The sequence below is a fragment of the Leuciscus leuciscus genome, assembly GCF_965113295.1.
Source record: "Leuciscus leuciscus genome assembly, chromosome: 5".
NCBI classification, from domain to species: domain Eukaryota; kingdom Metazoa; phylum Chordata; class Actinopteri; order Cypriniformes; family Leuciscidae; genus Leuciscus; species Leuciscus leuciscus.
Window position 1 is genome coordinate 25533984 of NC_138729.1, and position 27668 is coordinate 25561651.

Consider the following 27668-nt stretch of genomic DNA (forward strand, 5'->3'; position numbering starts at 1 on the left):
ACCCACCTCTGAAGATGGGTAAAAGCGCCCCCTAGCGTATAACAGAAAAATTCCGTCAATGGCGGGAAAAGAGTTAAAAGATAAACATGTTCAGTGTGAATGGCTCCTAAGAATGTTTTGTCAAACTTTAATTTTATTTAACTTTAATCAAAGCTTTCACATCCTAATTTTATCAGTAGCCTAACAATATTTTTTTCTCTCTCTAATTAAAATTCACCTCCCATTGCCACATAGCCTACCCAATGAGGAACAACAAACACTATTTATATGTATTACAACTGTTCAGAGAGTAGGCTACCCTCACTTTAAAATGAGCCATTGGTGCTATAAGACTGCAGTGAGTCCACAATCAAGAATGTTCTTCAGGGGTTTGCAGGGTTTTCCCTCTCTGTAAGGTGACTAAGACATTTCTTCTGCCTGACCACATAAGGGAAGTGGAGTGGGCCTTGAGTCGAGCGCGCTGCCAGGTCACAACACTTGGAGTAGGCCCTAGTCATGAGGCAGACAGTAATAATTCGTTGGCTCTATATTTGTCCAGCAGGAGGGCCGTGACAGCTGAGAGCGCTAAACCTGAGCATGCCAGAATGTGACTGACTCTAAACTGTTTTGATACACGGCTCCATTGTGAAAACATCCAGAATATAAACATATGCTGTTTCCTGACTCTCCATACCCACCAAAGCCACACTGACAAGCAATGACATCAATGCTGTTTCGCAAGATTAAAAGAAAAAAGATTGTCTGAATGAATGTAGGTCTGAATGTTCATCAGATAGCTGTAGCTGTGTGCATGGCTTTTGGTTATTGTTCAAGCCTTTTAGGAAATGAGTAAACAAAGACTTTGACCTTAGGGTATATAACTCTGTAACTGTGTCAGTCTAAGTCTGCATACTGGAAAGGTAAGATATGAACTAAATCTTTCATTCTGTTATGTCAAATGTTTAATTTAGAAAAACACTAGTTTTTTATTGTATAAAGTTAATTTTGTTTTGCACTGTGTGCAGTTAGTTTTGTGTTCAGATAGCCTACTGCTTATCTTAACAAATTAAATGACAATATACAACCATTAATACTATGTATTTATCAGAATAACTATGTTTTTTGTTTAGTTAGTCTACTTTTTATAATGAACGAAAATGATATTCAGGTCTGTAATTAGTTTGGCTACTCTGAAAATGTCTCCTTTTTGTTAGGAAACCGTGCTCTAATTAAAGCATGACAGAAACAATCACTCTCTCCACGGGTCAGCAGATGCCATCGGTGGGTCTAGGAACATGGAAAAGTGCCCCAGGACAGGTGTGTAAACCCTTTCCCACCCCATCATGTGTCAGACAAACCAGACATTAGCTGAAAAAAATGTCAAAAACAGCCCAAAATGTTACTTCTGTACAGTATGTAATAGTAGCATTTTCTTATTTCTCCATGTTTGTTAGCTTCTTTATTATGAATTGATTGTGTCAGAACTGGATTGGATTGTGCCGTACTGTAGGTGAAGCAGGCTGTTCTAGCAGCGTTAGACTGTGGCTACAGGCACATTGACTGCGCAGCGGCTTACGGCAATGAGCGAGAGGTCGGAGAGGCCCTGACTGAACTACTTGGACCAGGAAAAGTACCTGCATATAAAACTATATACATAAAACACATCATTTAGCTATAAGTCAATATGAATCTATCATCAATACAGCTCACCATTACACATTGTACACATGTACTATTTATGACTACCATAGTCCCTGAGACGAGAAGACATTTTTGTGACCTCCAAGTTGTGGAACACCAAGCACCATCCGGATGATGTCGAGGAGGCCTGCAAAAGGTCTTTGTCAGATCTGAGGCTCTGTTATCTGGACCTGTATCTCATGCACTGGCCAATGGCCTTTGAGTAAGTCACTGTGTTTCCATACCATACCTAGCTTTTGAATAGCAGAGCAATTTTTCTGAATTTCACCAACATACACTACCATTCAAATGTTTTTTAAATAGGTCTCTTATGATGCATTTATTTGATAAAAAATACAGTAAAACAGCAATATTGTGAAATATTATTACAATTAAAAATAACTATATTTGATTTTATTAGGCTATATTGTAAAATGTAATGTATTCCTGTGATGGAAAAGCTGAATTTTCAGCATAATTTCTCCAGTCTTCAGTGTCACATGATCCTTCAGAAATCATTCTAATAAGCTGATTTGGTGCTTATTATTATCATTGTTAAAAATAGTCGTGCTACTTAATAATTTTTGTGGAAACTGCGATACTTTTTCAGGATTCTATTGAAATAGAAATCTTTTGTATCATTGTAAATTCAATTCAATTCACATTTATTTGTATAGCGCTTTTCACAATACATATAATTTCAAACCACTGAATTATATTGAATTATAAATGCCTTTCTTGTCACTTTTGCTCAATTTAACAAAATTCTTGGGGAATAAAAGTATTAATTTCAAAACAAAAAAAATTAATTCCAAAAATGTACTGACCTCAAACTTTGAAACGGTTGTGCATCTGAACAGAATAAGTTTAGGTTGGGATAAAGCTGTGCAAGAGAATCAATGAGATGAGGCTGTACAGGTGTCTTGTGCAACCAAAAGAAGGAATCATTTTAGCTGAATGGTTTGATTGTTTCATGTATTTTTTTTATGTTTTCACTATGGTTTCATGCGTGCTACAAAATATTATAGATAGTGTGTTTTGTTTTAAAAACTTCCAGGAGAGGAGATGAGCTGATGCCGAAGCATCCTGATGGCACTATTCGGTATGATGACACTCACTACAGAGACACATGGGCAGCCATGGAGAAGCTGGTGGACCAAGGGCTGGTAAAAGCCATTGGCTTGTCAAACTTCAATGCCAGACAGATTGATGACATTCTCAATGTTGCCAAACACAAGCCAGTGGTCAACCAGGTATGACAACTGCACACCATAAGACTGGATTGTCTTTTCATTCATTTGCCATTGACAACTGATAGGCATTCGAAAGGCATTATTATTACACATCTTTATCTATGTGGTAATACTTATCCTTTGACATGTAAACTAAAACCATTAGAATAGAATAGAATAGAATAGAATAGCTTTTTTCTGTATCCTGTATACAATATTTTCAGGTGGAGTGCCATCCATACCTGGTTCAGACTAAGCTGGTGTCTCACTGTTGGAGTCGAGGGCTGACAGTAACAGCATACAGTCCTCTGGGTTCTCCTGATCGTCCATGGGTTACACCTGGACAAGCCCGTCTGCTGGATGATCCAAGAGTGGTCGGTATGGCCAAGCACTATAACAAGAGCCCTGCTCAGGTCATCAACAGGTGAGGACGGTAAACAGATCCAAGAATAGGTTCACATTTACTGCTGAGAAGGGATTCCTCCAGAACTCTTACCAAGTTTTATATTAGTATTAGTAGTGTATTTTTGAGTACATGTCCATTATGCACTTCTGGATTTGTTTTTGTCTCATAGATGGCACATACAGAGGGGTGTCGTTTGCATCCCCAAAAGTGTCACTCCATCCAGGATCAAACAGAACATTGAGGTAGGTTAAAAAGACTTACATTTAAAAAAAAAAAAACTATTTAAAATACTTTTTCCTGCCCCATTTGAACATGCAGATAAAATAAGAGGTAGATTTTCCTGAAAAGCTGTGGCTTTGCTATGATTTCACATTTCCGGGTTTCTCAGAAGCGGAAGTCGTCATAGTTGGGTAAACTTCTGTAGTGGTGAATGAGAGAATATTAAATATTATATTAAAAACATTAAATATATATATATATTTTCCCAATTTGCTCAAATAGTAAAATAAAAACTCCCCAACAGTGTTTTCACAACTTTCAAAAAATATTGATAATGGCAGTCAGAAGAGAGAAAGATGTGAATTCAACCGTTGCTCCCACAGCCACGCTGTATTAGAAACACCCTCACCGCAGCGTTAACAAGTTTTTTGTAATTTGATGCAAAGGTAATATTATACTAAGTATAGTGTTATAAATGAACATAAAAAAAGAAATAAAATAAAATATTAACAGTCCATGAAAAGGATTGCTTTCTTTGTTGGGGCATCCACATCAACCAATCACAGCAACACTGACTCAACCAATGGCGGGAGTTTGGGGTGGGGCTATGATTTTGTCCACCCAATGGATAATGGGGGGAGTGTTCAGGAAACCTGTTTGAAAAGAATTATTATTTTTGTGCATCCATTTGGACATGCTTGTGACAGAAATTCAACACTTCAGCTTTAAAACGTTAATATTCATCCTCCGTGGCATTCTCCACGTTTTAGCACATGCAGATTCACCTAAGCTCTCGCATCTCAACTTCAATGCATAGGTTATTTAACGACTGAGTCTACACACTTAACCAGATTACTAATATAATGCCTGGAGGGTTTAAGATAGGTCAGTCATCATCATTCTTGTTCAGAATGTCAACAGAAGAGAGGGCATACAGAGACACCTGGAGGACAAGAGCTGTAATGAGGAGAGAGTTAATGGGATAAGAGTTCACCCTGAAATGCTATGTTGTTTCAAAGAAATTAAGCTCAGCATTCAGTGAATATCTTTCCCTCCACTGTTGCTCTCAATTGAGATTGGTTAAGAGACATGAAACCTGGTGTGACACATTTGAGCATATGCTTCAATGAATGAGATTTGAGAGCTGCAGTGAAGACTATGTAAATGTAACCATTATTCACTTTTGCACACAGGTGTTTGATTTTAAATTATCGGATGAAGACATGAGGCTCATCGAATCCTTCAACAGGAACGAAAGGCTTATTGTTCCAACTATAATGGTAACTACGAATTGCAAAACAAAAAAAATCATTACTGCATTGAAATGTCTACTGTGACTGAAGAAAAAGTTGTCGCTCCACAGAAAGATGGACAAAAGGTTTGGAGAGATGCAGGACACCCACATTTTCCCTTCAGTGATCCATATTAATAAAAGTGAAAAAAAAGAAAGAAATTCTAAACCTATAAGATCTAAAGGTGACATGTTTAACATCAAAGTTAATTGAAATAAAAATTTACATTTAAATCATTGTTTTTGAATTTATGTAGACCCCACCCAAGGTGTAATACACATGACATTTATATGAAACCAAGTATTTAGCATATACAACCATTGAAAGTACAGCGGTCATTGTCTGTACATGTGCACAGATCCCAAACTTCTACAAATTAAACACCACAAAATCAGGTCCATTTCGTGAATTTTATTTAACATTTTTCAAACTTGTAATACATTATATGCTACATTCATAAAAAAATGAAGTCATTAGCAATTATTTTTTTCTTTTTGTTGTTTTTTTATCATCCTTCCAACAGCCTAGCATTAAACCCCACCACTAAAGCCGTTCATATAGCTTGTGAAGTTAATGAAATCCCTATCGTGTATGGTTTTTACTGAAATTCACCCCCACCCACAGAATGTTAAGATCAAAGTTCTCAGAAATCATCCTTTCACAAACCAGAGCAAAACACAAGCAGCTACATGCTTTTCTCTATCAACAGAGGGGGGTGGACAGAAGGGGAACGAGGCGAATAAAAAACAAGGGGAATGGACTTGAAAGGAGAAGCGGAAAATAAGAAACAAAAAGCACAGTCCTAAAAACTTGGAATTTTTATTTTTCGTCTTTTGTACACGGAGGCCTGTACGAAGAGTGGCCTGTGAGGGTCAGCCACGTGGTCACATTTATCCATAAAGATCATCATCGTTGTCCTCATTGAAGACTGTGCCTCCGCCTCCACCAGAGGAGCCCTGACTTGGTCCACTTCCTCCTTGGTTACTGGATGGGAATCTTAAATAAAAAATAAAAAAAACATTTGAAATCTTAATGAAAGAAAACCAAATGACAGCATCCTGACAATGTTAAACAGTTGATGGACCCCATTGACTTGCATAGAAAAAAAAAAAAAAATATATATATATATATATATATATATATACTATGGAAGTCATTGGGGTCCATCAACTGTTTGATTACCCATATTCTTACATTTATTTTGTGTTGAGTAGAAGAACGAAATTCTTACAAGTTTGGAACAACTTGAGGGTGAGTAAATGACAATTCTCATTTTTGGGCAAACAACCACTTAAATATCACAAAAGCTGCCACTAAACAATGATTTAAGAACCCACCTGAAACTGCCAAAGCCTCTGCTTTGCTGCAGGGTCTGTGCGAACATCTCATATTTGCGGATGTCGTTATCACTGACAGAGCGGCGGGCAAAGCGCATGGCCTCCTCGAAATGGTCCTTCCTAATCTCAGGCACAGGGTCATCCTCCTCCACTTCCTGAATATACAAGATCAAACCAACCAACATGTTAGAAAATCTAAACGGCCATACCAATTTAAATGCAGGAACATTAAATCAAAACACGACAATGCCATTATCCATTTGAATTTGCCAACTAGGATGTTTTTTTTGTTTTTTTTGTTTTTTTTATATAAAGTAGTACTTGAATAAACACTACATTAGACAAACTGAAATCTCACCATTGCAGAAGGGTTGGTCTGCCTCTCGCGTTCCCGTCTGATCTCGTTCTCAATGGACTCACGGATGGCCAGTTTACAGGCCCTCTGACAGATCTCAGTCAAATCAGCACCTGAAAAGCCATTGGTCATCTTGGCCAAGAAGTCCAGGTCCACGTCCTACAGAAGGACAACATTTTAATACCAATTAATAAAATAAAAACCCCAAGAAAAGATAAACCATCCAACCTCACCTTTGAGATTGGAGACTTCCTGAGATTCGCTTTGAGGATGGAAATGCGAGACTTCTCATCAGGCAGTGGGATGTAGATAAGTTGGTCCAGTCGGCCAGGTCTGAGGATGGCAGGGTCAATGATGTCTGGTCTGTTGGTGGCCCCAATGATGAAGACGTTCTTCTTGCTGGACATACCATCCATTTCTGTGAGGATCTGGTTAATGACTCTGTCAGCTGCTCCACCACCATCACCAACGTTTCCACCACGAGCTTTAGCAATGGAGTCCAATTCATCAAAGAAAAGCACACAAGGAGCAGCTTGACGAGCCTGGAGGACAAAGAGAGACCCAAAACCATTTTAAAATGCATCCTTAATTTACATGTTGTAACGACAATGGGTAGAAAGCAACCACCAACTAATCTTCTTTTTGAATATTAATTCAAATTCTCTACTTCTCGATGACTGAGGGGGGAAGATTTGTTCAGAACGTCTCATGATCATCACCGGTCTGACTAATTGAAGGAGCCCCCGGCACTATCACATAACTGGTCAATGGCTAGCTTTGTGGCCTAATACGGACTGGTTAAGATAAAGACAGTGTCCGCACAGACCAGAGCCATAAGTCACCCATCCCGGTGCCAGAGAGTCTGCAAAAGACCCTTTAGAAGAAGAATCGACACCAGCAGATGTTACTGAAACCCCCGACTACATTCCTGAACACCTCCTCATTAAGACCTCTGAACAAACAGAGTTCTGTCTCTTCACCAGAGAACTGATTCTTATCAATAACTATACATAAAATCATTCAAGAACAATTTTCAATGGACTCATGATCAAACAATCATGCAACTACCTAATCCTGGGTTGTTTCCACCACTTATATGTATATTTTAATAAGATAATATGTTTTGATCCCATTTAATTCAGGTAATAGTTATTATATTAACTATTAGAAGGAGTGAATGAATGAAAGTGTGTACTGTTTCATATCAATGCTATCTTACGAACACAACTAGCAAGATGGCTTGAATGATATCGGTGTAATATGTTTTGATCTTCTTTTAATTAGAAATCATGTCTAAACTGTGGCCCCTGTTCTCTCTGTTAGTAAGGAGAGCACAGATAAGCATGATTTACGATCAGAACTGAAAAGAACGTCACCTCCTAGATTCAGCCAGTGTCTAATTGGCCAGAACTCATCCTGGAGGTTGGACAAAATTTTAGTTTAAAACCTTAGACCCAAAAACAAAGCTCTCTCTCTCGCTGCTCTCTCTCGCTCTCTCTCTCGCTGCTCTCGAAGCTCTCTCTCTCTCTCTATAGGAACCATGTAAACGCGCAAACGAAATAACCCAAATCAAGATCTGAAGAACATGGGTTAAATAGCTTCATTCAAGCCATCATCATCTACTCTCAATTTCCTTTCTTTTCTTAGTTTCATTTCTTTTCCGTTGTGAGTGTCGGTTCTAAGTTAAGTTTTGCGACAAGATTTCGAGCCACGTTTCTTCTGCAAAGCCAGCTTCAAACAAAGACTTTCATTCCGCCAGCAGACCACGTGACTGACCCCGTGATCCAGACATCAGGCGTCAGGAGACCGAACGGACCGGGAAAACCCCTTTCACGCAACAAAAAGGGAATCCCCAAAAGCAAATACGCAAGTACCTCCATGCAGGCTAAAATCTTAACTGGTGTATTTATATAACTTTAATAACCTGCCTAAAACGATAGAAGGGTTAAATTAATGATTGATGGTTTGTTCAGGTCATGTCTAGTGTATATGAAATCGTGAGATTTCATCCTTTCACTCTTAAACCCACTCTTTCCTCACTCTATCCCTTTCTGCAACGCGTATGAATGTGTATGTGTGTGTGTGCGTGTGTTTGTGTTAGATATTAGCTTTATGTGTTAGTAGTCTATATAATCAATAAAGTATTGTTTGTATTTAAAAGAGATTACTCGTGTGTGCTTATCAGATTTATTGTCTTGAACTTCGATTTAAGTTACCTATGCTGTTACCCTTGATTTACTTCGTAATTTATTGTTAGCTGGGGATTAATTCTTTCTTGACCAGGAAGATATTATATTTCCTAGAGTTAATACTTGTTTATGCTTTCTGTTCATTGGATGAACTGATAAAATGATCATACTATTGATTCTGCTACAGTAAATTCTGAAGATAATTAAAAATAATTAAAATATTAATTATTGGTCATATTCCGTTATGAATAATAATTAATAATATTTATATGTGGGCGTATAAACGCTACATTAAATTGGTGGAGACAAATGCGGGAAGTTTAACCTAAATTGTAAGCATATACGAAGTAATTATATTTTCATAGTATGCGAAGGGAGAGATCCGAACCTCCGAGTCTGTGTGTATGACGTATGCAGCGAGCGCCGCGCGCCCTGTTTGAATGAATGTGAATACACAGAGAGAGCTGTTACTCTAGTCTAGGCTGCCTGCCTATTTTTATTTTATTTTAAACTGCAGTAAAATAACCCAAGATATAAGATCTCACACAATGATAAGGCAAGGATTGAGCGTGTCCCTCAATCTCTGAAATACTTTAATTATAGCTTACTGACGTCTGCGTGTTCCAGCGTCTTTCAAAGCTGTAACTTATGTGTGTTTGTATCAGCCAGAGAGCTTAACGAAATTATACTGCAGTAATTAAAATAACCATGTAAAGGACGGATGAGCGTGTCCCTCGTCTAACGTTCCTTATTTATCTGATTGTCACTCAGTGCGTGTTCCACTGCAAGGACGAATATTCTCCTCACAGATTAGTCTTTATTTCTCAGGTTGTCCGTGCGTGTCCCACGGCAATCCCCGTGATAAACTATAAGCTTATCTGTGTCAGTTCAATTAATTCTCGCGTAAACACTGCGTATGTCCGAGTGTAGTTGAATAGGAATTATTTAAAGTTGTGTTCAAGTAAAGCTTGACGTTGAAACTTAACCAACAGTTAGGAACCCTGTTGTTTTTGTGTGCTCAGATAACATTGCACAGAGACGATCCGCCGAGATCGCTATTGTTCCATCTATTACAGCGCAAAGCTGCCCTTTAAAGTTAATCTCACTCTTAAACAACTGAGTGAAGCCCCACGTCGTAAAAACTACGAGTGGTGTCCTTTATTTGTATTTTTGAAATGCGCCGACATTTCACGTAATATGATCGACGTGCATATTCTTTGAACATTGTTGAAATGTGCCGACATTTCATGTAACATGCATTACTGTTTACAAACTGCAATTCACATGTTTGCCCACTAGCGTTGTTTTGTCGCCATAGTTACAATCGTGACACGGAAGTCTTAACCAACGCTTCCGGGGGAACTCTGACCCTCGCATGATCAGAGCCACAGCAAAGCCCTGACCACAGTGTAAACAAACCCTTTGGTGGCTAAGCTAGCTGCTAACCCTTGGCTAAGCTAACCTAACCTAGGCAGTTGTTCACAGTGAGGCCTATATGCTAAAGCCTTAAGCATTATTTACGTTTGTCATTTGTATTAACATCAGTGGTTAAATACAGTGTCTGTTTGAACAACGTTAAAGTGATTTAACCATTTAAACACCTTGATTTTTACACCTGTTGGTCTTTTCTTCTTTCTTATTTTACCTGTCTAATATTTTAATTACCCATATTTTCCGTGAAAAGGAAATTTCGTTTGCAATTATTAATTTCGTTTACCTGCATTTTACTTGAAAAAGAAAATACTGGTTTATGATTATTAATTGTCAAATTCTAATTTGATTTAAAAAAGGAAATTAAAATTGAAAATCTATTTTTCTAAACAGGTAATTTCTAATGATTTCTAGATTTATTTTTAATAAATCTAATTTCATAATTTTCATAATTTCTAAATTACTCTTTTAGATTTAATCACTTAAGGTGAATACGTTTTGAACTTTGAAAGTTAAGCAAACTTATTCAACCCACATTTCCCTATTTCAAATATTGTTAGACTCCTACTTGCTCATTTATTGTTATTGCGTTGTAACCTCCTTCTCAAGTTGTGGTTATAAACTTAACCATTCTATTTTACCCATTTACCTCTTTTTGTCGCTGTGGAGCGACACACCTGAGCCTCAATAGGAGACATTGGTATCTCACTACAAGTTTCAAATAAATCAGAGATAACCCTCTCTTTACAAAGCTTTATTTTTGAATGTTTAGTTGGTTGGCAACTATCAATTCTATACTTGTAGTTCGACAAAGGCTCCAGAGCCATTTGTGGATCCAATCTCCTTCCCTCCTTCCCTTCTTACATCCTTCCTGTTCTGTCCTGATTTCCCATCCTTCACATTTGTAGGAAACAAACCTGGAAGAACCATCAATCGAGTCTAAAGAAAGAGAAAGATAATTTTTCCAAAGAAAACAATTATTAGGTATTTGATTTGTAATCAAACCCTCTCTTGTTCTCCATACTCTCTCTGTCTTTGTAAACGCAATTTACAATTTAACATCTTATCCAAGATCAATTAACAGAGACCAGTGTTGAGCAACCGTCGCCTTCATAGCATCCCAGCTGTAAGCGGTCCAACTGACGGTGTGTGGTGTCAATCCTGTAAAACTCGGAAAAAGGTATCAGCATTATTATTGTATTATTTTTCCTTGTAAACATAAGCAATAATATTGTTTACCTTTCTGGAAACAGATTCTCACCGATAGGAAGCATTTACGAGAAAAATAATATTTCTCCTACTTAAGAATTTTCTTTCTTGTTTTATTGAAATTGGTTTTAACCTCTCTTTTTTTTTTTTTTTTTTTCCCTTACTCAGTTGAGTGACACATCACGAGTTTAAACCAGCTTTTCAAAAAAAAAAAATCCTTTCAATTGAGATTTGTTTTAACCTTTTTCTCTCTTTCCCTCACTTAGTTGAGTGACAAAGTTTCCACATCACTAACCTACCTGTCTACACTGAGACCAACACTTAGACATTACAACACTTCACTATTGTTGTACAGTCACTGAAACGACACTTAGCTGTTCAACCACATATAGGCTTACACCCCACACAGATCTGTGTCAGTCTCTTCACCCCAGCGTGCCAACATGTCGTGGACAACAAACCCCACTGACGTGGACGCCTGGCTCGGAGGCATTGCAGACTGCCTCACACCAAAGACATTTGAACTGTTATTATTTTTAATAATAATCATAACGCTGAGAAGATTCCTGACACATGATTCAAGCCAGAATCAGAACCACAACCACACGGAACTAACCAAGATTATCTGTTCCCTAAGCAATGCCTTCACAGCCCAGCTGACACTAAGCGACAAGCACATCACCCACCTTCAGGAGGAGCTGACACGTGCCCAGAGCCGCATAGACAAGCTGGAAGTGAAAGTCCAGGACGACTTCAAGCTTCAGACCACTGAGTTCCTGAGAGAGCTGATGCACACTCAACTCTGCACTGACCAGCTCAAAGTGAAAGCTCAAGTCGAACTCGAAGTGCCCGACAAAGTGAAGCAAGAAACAAAGAAGCAAGTTTACAAGCTCCAAGAAGCCCTTGCAGTCACTGAACGTGACAAACAAGAATTAAAGACTGTCCAGAAGCACCTGGTAAACCAACTCCAGTCTGCTGAACACCAGCTAGAGAAAGCTAAAGCTGACATTAAAGTCAAGAACTCTAAGATCATTGCTCTGAAAGACCACCTGGAAAGGTGCAGTGCTGAAATCGACCATCTGACCCAACAGCGAGATGACGTCAACGACGAGCTCTACGCGGTCAGAGATGAACTCCAGCACATTTTCAAACAGAAACCAGAGCCAAGAAGGGAGAGACCTCCCTCAGCATCACCACTGCTGAGCAGAACAGAGTCCTCCATCCAAGAACTGGCATACAGTGAAAGAAGTGAATGGCCACAACCCGAAAGGTCACCAGCCTTCACCACAGAACTGTTCACTGCCAACAAACAAAGAGAGCTCATTCAGGCAGACTCCAAAGCTGCACAGGGGATGACCTGTAAAGATCTCAACCAGCTGGTTAAGAGTATCACTCAGTTCAACCTGAACTCCACGGAGGGCCCAGACATCCAGGCCCACATCCGAGATATCAACTTCCACCTAGAGGTGAGACCACATGTGACTGACAGAGACAGGTTTTACATCCTCAGATCGACATCCACTCCAAAGGTACGAAGCTTCCTAGACCGACAACCTGCTCATGTCAAGTCAAACTACCAGCTGCTATGTGAGACACTGATTAAAGAATTCACAGGCCCAGAGTCGGAACATGGTGTGTTAATCGCTTTGGAAACTAAGCAAGGTCGGCAAGAGACTCCTCAAGCCTACTACCACCGTTTTCGACAAGCCTTCTTTGGTGCACATAACTCACCTGAACATGAAGAGGATGTGAATTTCAAAAACCTCTTCCTGAGAAATCTGCACCCCGGATTGAGTTATTATCTTGGTCTCGAGGCCTGCGCAGACACAATGACAATTCAACAGCTGCGTGACCTGACACACAAGGCCCACATCAAACAGAAGATGTCCTCAAAGAAAGGTTTGAAAACATCCACAATTTCAAACTCCTTCAGCCAAGACACAAGCCTTGCACTGGAAGACAACCAGTGGCATGACAACACCACAGTTCTTCGTAAGAAGCACAGAGAACGTGACTCCCATGCCGATGACAGCTACCACACCAACCGCATGGAAAAGACATGGAACCACTAATGAGGCAACGGGAAGTGTTCCTAGAAAGCAGGCTGAACACGGATGACCAACAAGATGAGTCAAATTTGCTATGACTAGCGATGGAACGGAAGACCCACGACTCATCTGATACACCTTCATAATGAAGATGACAACCACTTGTTCTACAACAACACAGACCAAAGTGGTCTCTCACAGTCAACCACTGACAAACACCCAGAGGTACCAGAAAACACCATCCTGGTTACCCATCACTCATAAAGAAACCACCAAACGAGCTCCAACTCAAGAACCATGTGTGTGCTACAGCAACAACAGTAAGCACAGAAGATCAGAAAGGTTGTCACAACCAGAAGGCATCATCAGAGGAATGCAACAACGGAGACCAAGTTTCGCACTACAGCTTCACGCAGCCATGCCAAACTACCTCCCCATGTCTGCCAGAGAACTTCCTGCCTTACTGGTTTGACCCCCAGCAGATCACAGAAGATCCTTTCTCCAAGGCAAAGAGGCAACAAGCTCATCAAAGCTAAGCCATCAAGCAAAGGGGGGAGCAAAACAGACTGAAACAGATCTGACCATACATACATACATACATACATGCATGCATACATGCATACACTACACAACACCCCTAACATACTCACTAACATATAGAAGTTAACCACCTCTACCGTGCAAAACACGCAACAAACATGTTTTCTCCCACAGGTAAAAACTAACTTCAGAAACTAGCTTAACAACGTAGCTACACTTACCAGAGGAAACATGGTAACTACCCATCCAACAAGTACACCTGAGAACACCTCTCATTACATCGTGATACCTGACACCTTAGCTGCGCAACAGTAGTTATAAGTCATACCAGGAACACTCAACTGCTTTGTTTTGTTTTACCTCTTCCTTCCTTTCCTTCTTCTTTTATGAGGTAAAATGCCTGTCCACCCTATAAGGGTCAAGGTCGCAATAATAGGATTGACACACCACGCCTAATATTTGTAAGTCACCTTAAAACGAATGTGAGCCAGAGAACTCCCTGCATCATTCGTATCACAAATTGAAAGGTAAATTGGGCCAAACCTAGAACAATTTAGAAGAGAATAAAACAAACAAATCAAATTTAATCACAAAATTGATTAATCACCGTCCCAAAACGAACTAGGATAACGGTCCTAAGATTGAACTAAACTTTATTCAACGTGATTAACTACATTGAGAGAGTGAACCTGTTTATGCCTAGGTAATCTAATGTCCTGCACCAGTAAAGTGACCAGTCATGGAGGTGTTGTCTTGTTGTTTGCCGTGTGTGTTTGCTTCCTCTACCCATTTCTCCAGCGTTCACCGATGTCTTCTACTCAACACATCGTCGAACGGAGGGGGGATATGTAACGACAATGGGTAGAAAGCAACCACCAACTAATCTTCTTTTTGAATATTAATTCAAATTCTCTACTTCTCGATGACTGAGGGGGGAAGATTTGTTCAGAACGTCTCATGATCATCACCGGTCTGACTAATTGAAGGAGCCCCCGGCACTATCACATAACTGGTCAATGGCTAGCTTTGTGGCCTAATACGGACTGGTTAAGATAAAGACAGTGTCCGCACAGACCAGAGCCATAAGTCACCCATCCCGGTGCCAGAGAGTCTGCAAAAGACCCTTTAGAAGAAGAATCGACACCAGCAGATGTTACTGAAACCCCCGACTACATTCCTGAACACCTCCTCATTAAGACCTCTGAACAAACAGAGTTCTGTCTCTTCACCAGAGAACTGATTCTTATCAATAACTATACATAAAATCATTCAAGAACAATTTTCAATGGACTCATGATCAAACAATCATGCAACTACCTAATCCTGGGTTGTTTCCACCACTTATATGTATATTTTAATAAGATAATATGTTTTGATCCCATTTAATTCAGGTAATAGTTATTATATTAACTATTAGAAGGAGTGAATGAATGAAAGTGTGTACTGTTTCATATCAATGCTATCTTACGAACACAACTAGCAAGATGGCTTGAATGATATCGGTGTAATATGTTTTGATCTTCTTTTAATTAGAAATCATGTCTAAACTGTGGCCCCTGTTCTCTCTGTTAGTAAGGAGAGCACAGATAAGCATGATTTACGATCAGAACTGAAAAGAACGTCACCTCCTAGATTCAGCCAGTGTCTAATTGGCCAGAACTCATCCTGGAGGTTGGACAAAATTTTAGTTTAAAACCTTAGACCCAAAAACAAAGCTCTCTCTCTCGCTGCTCTCTCTCGCTCTCTCTCTCGCTGCTCTCGAAGCTCTCTCTCTCTCTCTATAGGAACCATGTAAACGCGCAAACGAAATAACCCAAATCAAGATCTGAAGAACATGGGTTAAATAGCTTCATTCAAGCCATCATCATCTACTCTCAATTTCCTTTCTTTTCTTAGTTTCATTTCTTTTCCGTTGTGAGTGTCGGTTCTAAGTTAAGTTTTGCGACAAGATTTCGAGCCACGTTTCTTCTGCAAAGCCAGCTTCAAACAAAGACTTTCATTCCGCCAGCAGACCACGTGACTGACCCCGTGATCCAGACATCAGGCGTCAGGAGACCGAACGGACCGGGAAAACCCCTTTCACGCAACAAAAAGGGAATCCCCAAAAGCAAATACGCAAGTACCTCCATGCAGGCTAAAATCTTAACTGGTGTATTTATATAACTTTAATAACCTGCCTAAAACGATAGAAGGGTTAAATTAATGATTGATGGTTTGTTCAGGTCATGTCTAGTGTATATGAAATCGTGAGATTTCATCCTTTCACTCTTAAACCCACTCTTTCCTCACTCTATCCCTTTCTGCAACGCGTATGAATGTGTATGTGTGTGTGTGCGTGTGTTTGTGTTAGATATTAGCTTTATGTGTTAGTAGTCTATATAATCAATAAAGTATTGTTTGTATTTAAAAGAGATTACTCGTGTGTGCTTATCAGATTTATTGTCTTGAACTTCGATTTAAGTTACCTATGCTGTTACCCTTGATTTACTTCGTAATTTATTGTTAGCTGGGGATTAATTCTTTCTTGACCAGGAAGATATTATATTTCCTAGAGTTAATACTTGTTTATGCTTTCTGTTCATTGGATGAACTGATAAAATGATCATACTATTGATTCTGCTACAGTAAATTCTGAAGATAATTAAAAATAATTAAAATATTAATTATTGGTCATATTCCGTTATGAATAATAATTAATAATATTTATATGTGGGCGTATAAACGCTACAATGTCATAGTTGCTGCAAAAAAAAAACCCCTGAAAAGCATAATTTTTCTTTACATTCAACATTCAAAATCAAATAAACAGGATTGAGTTAGAAACCGCTTAGTCAAAATTACAAGATCACATACCTTGTCAAAGATTTCACGGACATTAGCCTCTGATTCTCCAAACCACATAGTGAGCAGTTCTGGGCCCTTGATTGAGATGAAGTTGGCCTGGCACTCATTGGCAATAGCCTTTGCCAGTAGGGTTTTACCACAACCTGGTGGTCCATAAAACAGCACACCCTTGGATGGGGTCATACCAAACTTAAGGAATTTGTCTGGATGTTCCACTGGGTACTAAAAAGGATAGAAAATTTAGTAAGCATTTCAAAATTCAACCGTGAGAAAATTTTGTATTCATTTAGTAGTTCATAAATCTGAATAAGACTGTGCTCAGTACCTGCACCAGCTCCTGCAGCTCTCTCTTGACATCATCAAGGCCACCAATATCCTCCCAGGTGATGTTGGGCACCTCCACTACGGTCTCTCTCAGGGCAGAGGGGTTGCTCTGGCTAAGAGCCCACTGTTAGGTAAAAGAGCAAAGCAATAATGTCTTGTTTCTGAATGCAATTCTCACAGTTAATTGGTTTGAATGTAGTAAGAGTTACTTAAAGATTCTCACCCTGAAGTCATCCATTGTAACAGCCAAGGAGTTCATAACCTCTGCGTCAATGGTCTCATCCTCCAGATCAATGAGGTCCATTTTCTTACGGATGGCTTGCAGAGCAGCCTCTGAGCAAAGGGCGGCCAGATCAGCACCCACATGGCCATGGGTTTCATTCGCCACCTGAAGACAAATGGAGGATGGTTTAAAAAAACAAAAAAACTAAATTGTGTGAAAATGCACCTATGCAACTCATATTTGAAAGGGGCACTAGCCACAATGACTTGGTGCCCTAAATAAAACAAAACATTAAACAGCCATAGTTTTCATTTAGTGTGCGATGGGACTCAAATCCCTGAGAGAGCGATATGTGTTGTATTGGTGAGTATTACACATCAAATCTCTTACGAGTAGACACGAGAAAGTGAAAAATGGTGGACAGAGACACATCTACAGATATACGACCTGCACCATAATGTTTAAATGTATAATTCACCTTTTCCTCATGGTCTAGAAAAACAAAACGCAACACATGGCAACGTCGAATCATAATACTAGTAGATTTGCAATACTTAAAATGATATATATGCACCAAAGTATCGTGGGTGTATCGTCCCAGCCCTACTGATCAGTAATGTCTCTATTCCACAGACGAAGGGGAGGAAAAACAACAAATGATCTGCAAAACTGAGATATGAAAGAGACTGAGACATTCTGAAAATGCCTTCTTTTTGGGAGGGTTGCATTTAAAATCCACTTGGCTCAAAATTCTGAGGGGGCAGACTTAATGCGCATTATGCTTATGTCATTGCCTGATTAAGGAGACCCAGTTTAAACAAAAATGAATCACTGAGCACTGAATGTTCTAACATTCTCTGAAACACACCTGCTCCAGATCAACATCATCAGCAAGCTTCATGTTCTTGGTGTGAATCTGAAGTATCTCAAGTCTTCCAGTAGCGTCTGGAATGCCGATGTCCACCTCTCTGTCAAAGCGACCTGAAATCAAGAGCCAGGACATCAGCACAAGATGTTCCTATCTAAGGTGCAGTGCATGTAGCCAAAAGAGTCTGAATATCAACTGGAAACATCTTTACAAAGCAACACTTGAGCAAAGAGACATCTACAAAGTGATCTCACCAAATCGCCTGAGAGCTGGGTCAATGCTGTTGGGTCTGTTAGTGGCTGCCATGACTATGACATGAGCCCTTTGCTTCAGTCCATCCATCAAAGTGAGCAGTTGAGACACAATGCGCCTCTCCACCTCACCATGAGTCTGGAAAAACAGATGGAAAACCAATTAAAGAAACATCCCTTAGACATCCTTAAGCCGCCTTTCCACTGCACACGACATTCGCATACATTTGTCGCATTTCAGCCCCTAGCAGCAGTCGCACGGAACTTTGAAATTGGTCGTGAAGCAACCGTTACCTCGGCTTATGCACCATGGTAACATGAATCACAAAACAAATGACCCTCGATACATCTAAAATAAATAATAGATTTAATAGAACTAATCAACATTGATTTAATAATTGTGCCATATTTATTAACCGCCATTTTACAGAAAGTGTTTAGAGAATGACGTTAAAGTGTTAAAATATTGCTAATTCTAACTTCACGCTAAGTTTTGATTAGAATGCATCACGTCCGGTCAGCCACTCGCAGATGGTCTAGCCACAGAAGGTAAAAAATTTCACCGCATCCGAAGCTCAAATCAGATTCGAAATTTCCGCATGCGCATATGATTGGAACGCCACGCAGCTCCCAGACTACTCTCCATTGGAAGTGAATGACTTCCAACGGCTGACGTTTGCAGTGGAAAGGCGGCTATACACACACACATCATACACCTAGGATCAGAGGTTACTTTAAAGTAGTAAAACGCAAAAACAGACCAACTATAAATGACATTTTGTAATATTTGAATATTTTTAGAATTAGGTGCATGATAGTAAATTTTTGGTTTATCGTAACATGAAAAAACATTTATAGTAGTAAAACAAGAGGAAATAAAGCTTTTACAGCACTACGGCTGTCAAATTCATATTTGAATATTTATCAAATTTAAAATAAAAATCCACATTCGAATGCAAAAATTTAGCATTCAAATTTTCGGTGTGCGTCATGCAGCCTTATCAGTCGCACACGAGATGTGATGACGTAAGAGTCGTTGTTGCCTTTTAATGTTTTTGTTAACCTATTGAGCTTCTCAAATCTTGTTTGCGTCACAACCGTAACCAAGCAGTTCTCACAGAATGCATTTTCTGCTCTTCCATTGTTTTCCATGTAAAACATGCACTAGACGGACATCTTTGACCGTTGCACTCATGTCTTGCACAAGAGAGCCGCATGTTTAGAAAGCTGTGTAAAGTTAAAAGAATTTCAACTTCTAAAAAACTATTTCCAATCCACTGAATCTCATGTCTTTAAACGCAAAAACGTACTGTGATCAGCTCTTTGGCTCTTAGCATTAAACTACGCATAAATACATGATGCCATTTTGTTCATAATTGTTTATGCAATTTACAAAATTATATTTGATTTAAAAAAAGTTAGTTTATGCACTAAGATTTATAAACATTATGCACTTTATTCCCCATACAGTCAGTTCGTTGCTTAAAAAAGAAAAGAAAAAAGTAAAGGTCATGAAACCACAAAACTAATTTTGAGATGAGAACAGATATGTAAAGGCTGCACATCACTTAAAACACTAAAAGCACTCAATTTTATCAACAAGTGGAAATTGCTTTTCAACCCGGAAGAACGAAATTGCTCAGAAAAGGGCAATAACCAAAGTCGAAGCAACGTCACTAGAAGTGTGCCTTCACTAGAAGTGTGCCTTCACTGGCTGCTGAGGCTAGAGATCACAATTCTAGGTCAGCAGTTTCTGAGTGCTTCTCTGGATTTATTCATGAGAATGAACTTTTAACCCAATCACTGTGCTGCATTACACATGGGATCAATTAAATTGAGTGGTTTCTGCCCCGGAACGCTGCGATGAGTTTAACGCTTGCAACACGGATCATATACGGACCGGAGCAAGCGCGTTTCAAGTTATGGACACATTTCATATACTCTAGTGCTATAAACATGGACCAGCACAGTGTATGTGCACGTCTTCTTCAAATTAAATATGTGCTAATAATGTCTTTCGAAAAAGAGTAGGGGTGTAACCCTGGTATCATGGCCAAATTTTCCCATAGGCCTGTCCATCATGGCCTCCTAATCATCCCCATATACTGATTGGCTTCATCGGTCTCTCCTCTCCACCAATAAGCTGGTGTCTGGTGGGCATTCTGGCGCAATATGGCTGCCGTCGCATCATCCACGTGGAAGCTGCACATCAGTGGTGGTTGAGGAGATTTTGTGTGTGTAAATTGCTTTGAGTACCCAGAAAAGCGCTACATAAATGTAACAAATTATTATAATAAGGACACCTTTTTAACATTACACTGTTCATGACACTTAGTGGTGCATTAATAATTTGCTCATTGTGCCCTCTTGTGGCCTCAGAAGACAAGCCTAACTGAAATTATGCCTTTTAAGTTCAAATATTACTAATATTTAAGTAGATTTAAGTATAATTCAAATTTAGTTTTAGCCATTTTGACTATAAAGCATCCAAAAATGCAAGACAGGATTTGTGGAGAGAAATGTCCTGTAGAATAACTCATACAATACATTAAACCGGTATGTTTCCAAGACATTTCATTGTAATATTTTCTTATTTTTTAATGTAATATTTTTATTTACGTTTTATTTTAATTAATGAAAACAAGGACGCAGTGTCTTGTCTTTCACATAGCAAGAGCAGAAAGATAAAAAAGGCAAGAATTTGTATCCATGATTAGACTGAAAGCTATTAGAAGTTATTAGAATATCAATATGTACAAGTATTACAGCTAAAAATATTTTACTGATGAATAAAATAATTTACAACCCAATCAGTCAAAGTAATAATTATTTGTGCAAAGCAACTGATGTGATTGCTTTTGTAATGGATGAAGGATTATTACGCTAAGTCTTACCTTCTCTCTTTTGGGAGCAATGGCATCAAGTTCATCAATAAAGATGATGGCTGGAGCATTCTTCTCTGCTTCCTCAAAAGCTTTGCGCAAATTGCTTTCAGATTCACCAGCCAGTTTACTCATGATCTCAGGGCCTGGGACAATTAAAATAATTTACTTCAATTTTCCTCATGGTCATAAACAAACGCACCGACATACAAGCGTAAAACAAAACATCAAAAGCCATTCAAATTCATTTAAATCGTGTTCTTGCATCCCCACCATTGATGAGGAAGAAGAATGCTCCAGTTTCGTTTGCCACAGCACGAGCTATGAGTGTTTTTCCAGTTCCAGGGGGTCCATATAGCAGAATGCCACGGGGAGGCTGAACAAAAAAAAGAGGAAAGATGATTTGTACCTCGGACTACAAACTCACAACACTTTAATGTGTTTAAATCTCAGTGCAGACAATTACCTTCACTCCAATAGCCTTGAAGAGAGCTGGGTGTCTAAGAGGCAGCTCTACCATTTCTTTGATTTGGGCGAGCTGTTTCCTGACCCCTCCAATGTCATCGTAACCCACCTCATTCAGAGACTCTTCCTCATCCTGCAAACAGGAGTGCAGACACATTCATACACACTGTTCCTCCACAAAACCATGACAAATCTTGAAACATCTACTCGCCTCTCTCTTGATAGGTTCCCCCTCACAGTGGATCACTGTGTCTGGAGCCACAATACAGTATGGGCTGGGGTCAGTCTCCACCACTTTGAACTCCACAGCACGCATGCCTCCTCTGACCAGAAAAATATCACCTATGGAAATCAAGCCAAACCAATGTTATTATCAATCACTGAAAAAAAAGAGGATGATTTACACACCAATTACACAACCTTTAGTGACTGAATTTCATGCTGCTTTAGACAAACCACAAACTCTTGCTAGGTCCTTAACCCTTTCGCACGTACGATCACACCGGTGTGATCAGCCTAGGCTGGTCCCTGGAGCGTACGGTAGCGCTGGTGTGATTAGAACGGTCAGTGCATCACGTGATCAACTGCTAAATTCAAATGTGCTTTCGCGCTGAGCCAGAGACAGGCGTGCTCAGAGCTGTCATATAACTTTTCAGTGTTTTCAACCACATAGTTTATTTTAGGTTTCAGACATATAAATTCACATAAGTAAAAAAAAAAAAAAAATACATTTAGAGTTTGTAAAATACACACTGATGTCTATGGAAGAGGCAATAATAATCCTTTCCATTATAATTATTAATTAGACACGTTTTATTCATATCAGATACACACTGTGTAAGTAACTTTAAAGTTTACTCTATTCTTTTCCCAGTTCACCAGCCACTTACTTTTATGTATTTCGGGAGAAGTGGATGAATTCATGTGTTGTAAATCCAACAGATCCGATTCTCTGAACTGCGGCACAAACTAACATGGCGGCGCCCATCGCGCATACAGCTCAACTAACGCGATCGTTATAAGGTGTTTAAACAACAAAACACTTCCACTTGCATTTATTTGACAATCGGAATATCAGATGTCATAGCTAACAAATTTGTGAATATTTTGAAGGAAGACGCTTCAAAAAGTTCATAAAGAGATCGTAAAACTAATCCACATGAATTGAGAGGTTTAGTCCAATTTTTTGTGCAGACTATCGCTTTGTGATGAAGAGATTTCATTTAAGATTTTATTCACATGAACATTTATCAACGCACACATCAGTTATGATAAACGGAAGCTCAAGAACGTGCAAGAACCAATGAGGTTCATTCTAGTGTTACGCAGCACGTTTGAGCTTCCACAAGAACCAGTGATGTTTGTTTTCGCGCTTCAAACAGGTTCTGTTAAGCTTCTGTCAATGTGCACTGATCAATGTTTATATGTTAATAAAAGGCTAAATTAAATCTGTTAATCATAAAAAGTGATTAAGTCTCTTCAGAACATTTGGACTAAACCACTCAATTGCGCTTATAAATACTACTTTATACGGAGGCAAGAGAAAAATAAAAGGAATAGAGGAAAATAAATTTGATCAACTTTCTGAAGATAGTCAGTTCCTTTCAGACATACATTCATATAAACCCCTCTGTCTTTAGCGTGTCCGTCTCTGAACTGTGTTAACATCCGGTTTATAGATGTCGCAATATTTCCACACAAATTACACTTTGGGAAATGATTGCAATGCAATAGAGATCGGCCAAAATAAAATTTAAAAACTATTTATGTCTGGTCGACCGGAGAATAGCCCCTTTCGCACCGCCAGTAGCAACTCTGAAATGACGCAAGCCATACTTGTTGTGACTTTTGCCGGCAGAGAACGCCAGGGCCTTCAGCACTCCCATTCTTTGTTTTCATTAGTTTACGATTTGTTTAACAGTCCCGTCTAATACATTATTAGATAGAACTGTTATACAAAGAAAGAAGACTGTATATTAAAAAGTATTAGTGTTTGCCATGTGGTTGATTCCTAGAACTAAAATCGCTCCTAGTTCCTGCGGTGCGAACATGACAAAAAGCGGGTACCGCCAGTAGTTCTAGGAACTATGAAAAGGTTCCTCCGGTGCGAATGCCCCTAATCTCTAGTAATCACTATTGTAACCACATGTAATTTGTAACAATGTGTATATGATATGTAATGACACTAAAATAAAGTTTCAGTTTAAAAAAAAATTTTTTTGAAAGACGACTCATGCTCACTAAGGCTGAATTGATTTGACCAAAAATACAGTAAAGGTAACATTGTGAAATATTACAATTACTTTTTTTTTTATTCTCTAATGATTGGGCAGTTCAAAAGAACAGGATTTATTTGAAATACAAATAATTTGTAACATAAATTTCACTTTTGATCTATTTAATGATCCCAAACTTTTGGATGGCAGCTAACATACATTTAACAAAGATCTACATCTCACAATAATCCAAAAGTGAACAGAGTAAAAAGACAACAACAAAAAAACATCTTATTACTATTATAATGAACACTGGATGAAATGGTTACCTTTACGGATTGGCCGATAAGCCTCCAGGAAGTAAGGCTTGAGATAGACCTCAAACAGATTGCCTGTGATGCCTTCTACTGTGTCATCGATTGGCAGAACGTGAATGCGCTTTCCATACTTCACATCTGGACATGGCTGAATACTGAAAAGCAGAAAGGGAAAAAAATGTATGATCCATCCTGCATTTAATAGGAACATTTTCAAATAACTAGTATTTGATTCCTGTCAATCAGAATAACACCCTAAAACTGTTGTAACATTATCAAGATCATTCAGCTAGCATATGCAGAGAGTTTAAACTGAAAACAGTCTAACCTGATAACATCACCAAGGCGCACCCTGAGGTTGTTGCGGACCACCCTGTTCATGCGAACCTTTTCGTCAGAGCAGGTGTCATCGGACAGGACGATGCAAACAGTCTCCCTCCGTTTCTTGCCCTTCAACAGCACTGTGTCCCCCCTAAAGAGCTGGAGCTCATCCATCTTTGCCTGAAAAGTAGAGAAAATGTGATAGGCACATGCAAATGGACATTTTTTATACATTTATAATCTGACTGAAGATTTTACCTGAGAGAGAGACACAACACTGTTGTCTTCATTGATGGATTCATCAACAATCAACCTATTTGGCCTGTTCTTCTGCTTCAGAATGGCAGTGGAAAGATCATCATTTTTGGATCTGTGTGGAAGAGGAACGTTTTAAAGCAGTGATTCTCAACCCTTTTTTCCCCTCAGAGGCCCCCCATTTTCCAACACAATATTCGAAGGCAAATAATATAATAATAATAATAATAAAGCTGTAATTATGACAACACTGCTCATTTTCAAACACTGGGAGTGTTGATAATAAATTTAGCATGATAAAATTTGCGATTCAGAATTATGATGCATGTTAAGACAGTATTGAAAAACCTGTTATTGGGAAAACGTGTTCAGCATTTCAATTAAGATATTTTTTATACATAAAATTAAATAGTTTTAATTCATCCTGTGGCACCCTTGGTTTTCTGAGGCTCTTCCGTGGAACAGAAAAGATGATGCTCGGCAGAATGACAGCCTCTCACAATTTGCTTTCACTGCATTCATTTTTTCTTTAACCATAATGGTAACCAAGGCTGTTATTGAGCAAAAACTTTTTGAAACAAAATGGGTGCGAGTAAAGACTAGTTTTCGGGGGAGCTGTCCCTTTAACAATACTTGGCACTTCACAGGTGGTTATCAGAGACAGATAGTTGCTATTTTCTTTCTTTCAGTATCACTTGAGGCGGAAGTGAAAGATAATTACATTTCATATTACGTAGCCCATTCAAGTAGAAAGAATTTACTTGACATATTAACCTGTCTGTTCCGAGAGAATGAATAACACGATGGAGTCTATGGACAAGTGCACGTCTGCTCATATGTAACGTTTGTCAAGCTCAAGTTACTCTAGAGCCTTCCACAAAACACTGGACTGAAAGCCGTAATGATCCGCTAGATTTAGGCCGGGATGCGGTCGTAAGCAAGGCCTTAGTGTAGCTGATCCCGCAGAATACAACCATTTAAGCTGTACACTGTTTAAAAAAATGTTTTTAAGGAAAATAAAATAAACCAAAACGGTTATCAGACACATATAGGAAGAGGCCAACAGCGCGTGTGTAAATAAGCTAACAATGTAACGTTACATACTCGAAGCTAACAGGCAGCAAACGTTATATCTTTACATACTACTGAACTAAGTTATACAATTAACTTCCTCACACAAGTGTTAGTTTTAGTCGTGTACACAACCTAGCCATATAATGTTCAGGTTAGATGGAAGTATGATTTGTATTCCTCTCAGAGTGTGTGATGACGATGAACGAGCTAGCAGCAGTTAGCCAGCTCCAGTTGCCAATGACACAGCAAATGCTCCTGTGTGACATGTGAAGCCCAAACCGCTGAAACAGTAGTACTTAAGAGCTTATAAAAGCTCTGGGGTCTGATACATTTATCATCTAACGTTTTTAATGTCACATATTGTCAGCGGTTTTTGATTTGATGGCTGAAATATCTAGATCACGGGATTTGTCATCATCATCATCACCTGCTGCTGCTAACGTTATATGTAACGTTACAAAAACGGTTAGCTCGTTTTGAAGCTTATTCGCGGTTTTAATGCTAAACAGAATTAATATTTTTTATTCTATGGAGCGATATGCGGGTCGTTTAACGGTGTTGTACGTGTTTTTGTTCCGAGCAGTCGCCGGTGATGCCGGTGGGCCGAAAGCCTCGACCATGGGAGATGACTCAGTCCGGTTAGCTTACATGCTAAACACAGCTGATCATAGTCTCCTTAAAACTCCCGCAGAAGTTTTATTGAGTAAAGAGAACGTACGTACCTAAGGATTAAAGAGATGATATCAATTAACATGTAAACTCGGATGAGAAATCTGTAGCGTGTAAACTCGCTCTTTTCATTGATCACCATTCATGATGCGTTCGTCTTTTAGCTTAACGGCTAACTGGCACTCAAAAGAAAAACAAACAACTATCAACAACCTAAATAACTCATCAATAAAATTGTACTTACTCTCCACCCGAAGCCATATTGCTTCTCCCGCAAAAAGATACAAATAGTTGATGGAAATGAGTAGCTCTCTTAAGTGACCGATTCCAACCTTCACACTAGCTTTTTACCTCTGCACTGGATTAGCCAGCTAACATCAACTCTGCGGAGAAAAAGTTTCCTCGCCCATTTTGAACGTTAGGCCAATCAGAGAACACGTCGTGATTTCTTGCGTTGACCGATTGGCCCATCTTGGACCGACTGTGGAAGAGCTTAAACATAATTGGTATCTTTCACGGTTCATTGCGATTGGTTTATTTTTTGCTGCGTTGTGAATTGTCTCTTTTGGATTGGCTCTGGAGAGTCTGATTAAGCGGTTACTCTGCTGAGCCGAAGTGTCAAAATGCCAACAACTCTATTGCCAAATACTTAGGCAATGTTGCCCAACAGGTTAGATAATCTCAAAATGACACAAAACGCCAAATATAGGGTAAGTGTTCCTATCTAAGTCTAGGTTTTTTTTCATAGATATTGACATAGTTTATAAGAAAAATCATTTGTTAAAATGCAAGATTTATCTCTCATTTGAAAATGTATTAATTAGTTGATGTACATTTTAGAATATAAAATTAAGATAATTTAGGAATGAAGTCAGAAGTCTGGCATGGGCTTAATTGGTACTTTGGCACCATTTAAGCCTGCATCATTATTGATTCACAAAAATATAAAAATTAATTGATTTTAAAGAAGTAAAACATCAATATATTTATTCAGTGACAGGGAAGTAATAAAAAAAAAAATCCTGTTTGATTAGAGCCCTGG

The 27668-nt window shown here is 38.9% G+C and overlaps 2 protein-coding genes across 2 annotated transcripts; one reads left to right on the forward strand and one right to left on the reverse strand.

Annotated features, from left to right (window-relative positions):
• Positions 1-774: 774 nt before the first annotated feature.
• akr1a1a (aldo-keto reductase family 1, member A1a (aldehyde reductase)) lies at positions 775-5041 on the forward strand. Its single transcript, XM_082168698.1, has 9 exons — positions 775-899; positions 1194-1296; positions 1490-1609; positions 1731-1882; positions 2717-2912; positions 3116-3315; positions 3467-3539; positions 4710-4796; positions 4880-5041. The coding sequence occupies exons 2-9, from the start codon at positions 1216-1218 to the stop codon at positions 4943-4945; spliced, it is 975 nt and encodes a 324-aa protein (XP_082024824.1). The 5' UTR covers positions 775-899; positions 1194-1215; the 3' UTR covers positions 4946-5041.
• Positions 5042-5204: 163 nt separating this feature from the next.
• Positions 5205-27027, reverse strand: vcp (valosin containing protein). The gene is made up of 17 exons (XM_082168697.1): positions 26871-27027; positions 24887-24998; positions 24636-24808; positions 24320-24462; positions 21986-22116; positions 21776-21907; positions 21583-21685; positions 21322-21455; positions 18431-18566; positions 18177-18289; positions 17309-17473; positions 17087-17209; positions 16771-16983; positions 6734-7042; positions 6504-6659; positions 6146-6300; positions 5205-5804 (listed from the first exon to the last, which is right to left on the reverse strand). The coding sequence occupies exons 1-17, from the start codon at positions 26885-26887 to the stop codon at positions 5699-5701; spliced, it is 2421 nt and encodes an 806-aa protein (XP_082024823.1). The 5' UTR covers positions 26888-27027; the 3' UTR covers positions 5205-5698.
• Between the last annotated feature and the right edge of the window lie 641 nt (positions 27028-27668).

What these genes read in the sequence shown, in the direction of transcription:
- akr1a1a (XM_082168698.1), top strand. Translation starts at nt 1,216, where the DNA reads ATGACAGAAACAATCACTCTCTCCACGGGTCAGCAGATGCCATCGGTG. An exon ending in GGAAAAGTGCCCCAGGACAG is followed by an intron (nt 1,297 to 1,489) that starts GTGTGTAAACCC and finishes GCCGTACTGTAG; the next exon opens with GTGAAGCAGGCTGTTCTAGC. An exon ending in ACAAGCCAGTGGTCAACCAG is followed by an intron (nt 2,913 to 3,115) that starts GTATGACAACTG and finishes CAATATTTTCAG; the next exon opens with GTGGAGTGCCATCCATACCT.
- vcp (XM_082168697.1), bottom strand. An exon ending in GGGAACCTATCAAGAGAGAG is followed by an intron (nt 21,908 to 21,985) that starts GCGAGTAGATGT and finishes TCCTGTTTGCAG; the next exon opens with GATGAGGAAGAGTCTCTGAA. An exon ending in TCCGTGAAATCTTTGACAAG is followed by an intron (nt 7,043 to 16,770) that starts GTATGTGATCTT and finishes TTTGTCCTCCAG; the next exon opens with GCTCGTCAAGCTGCTCCTTG.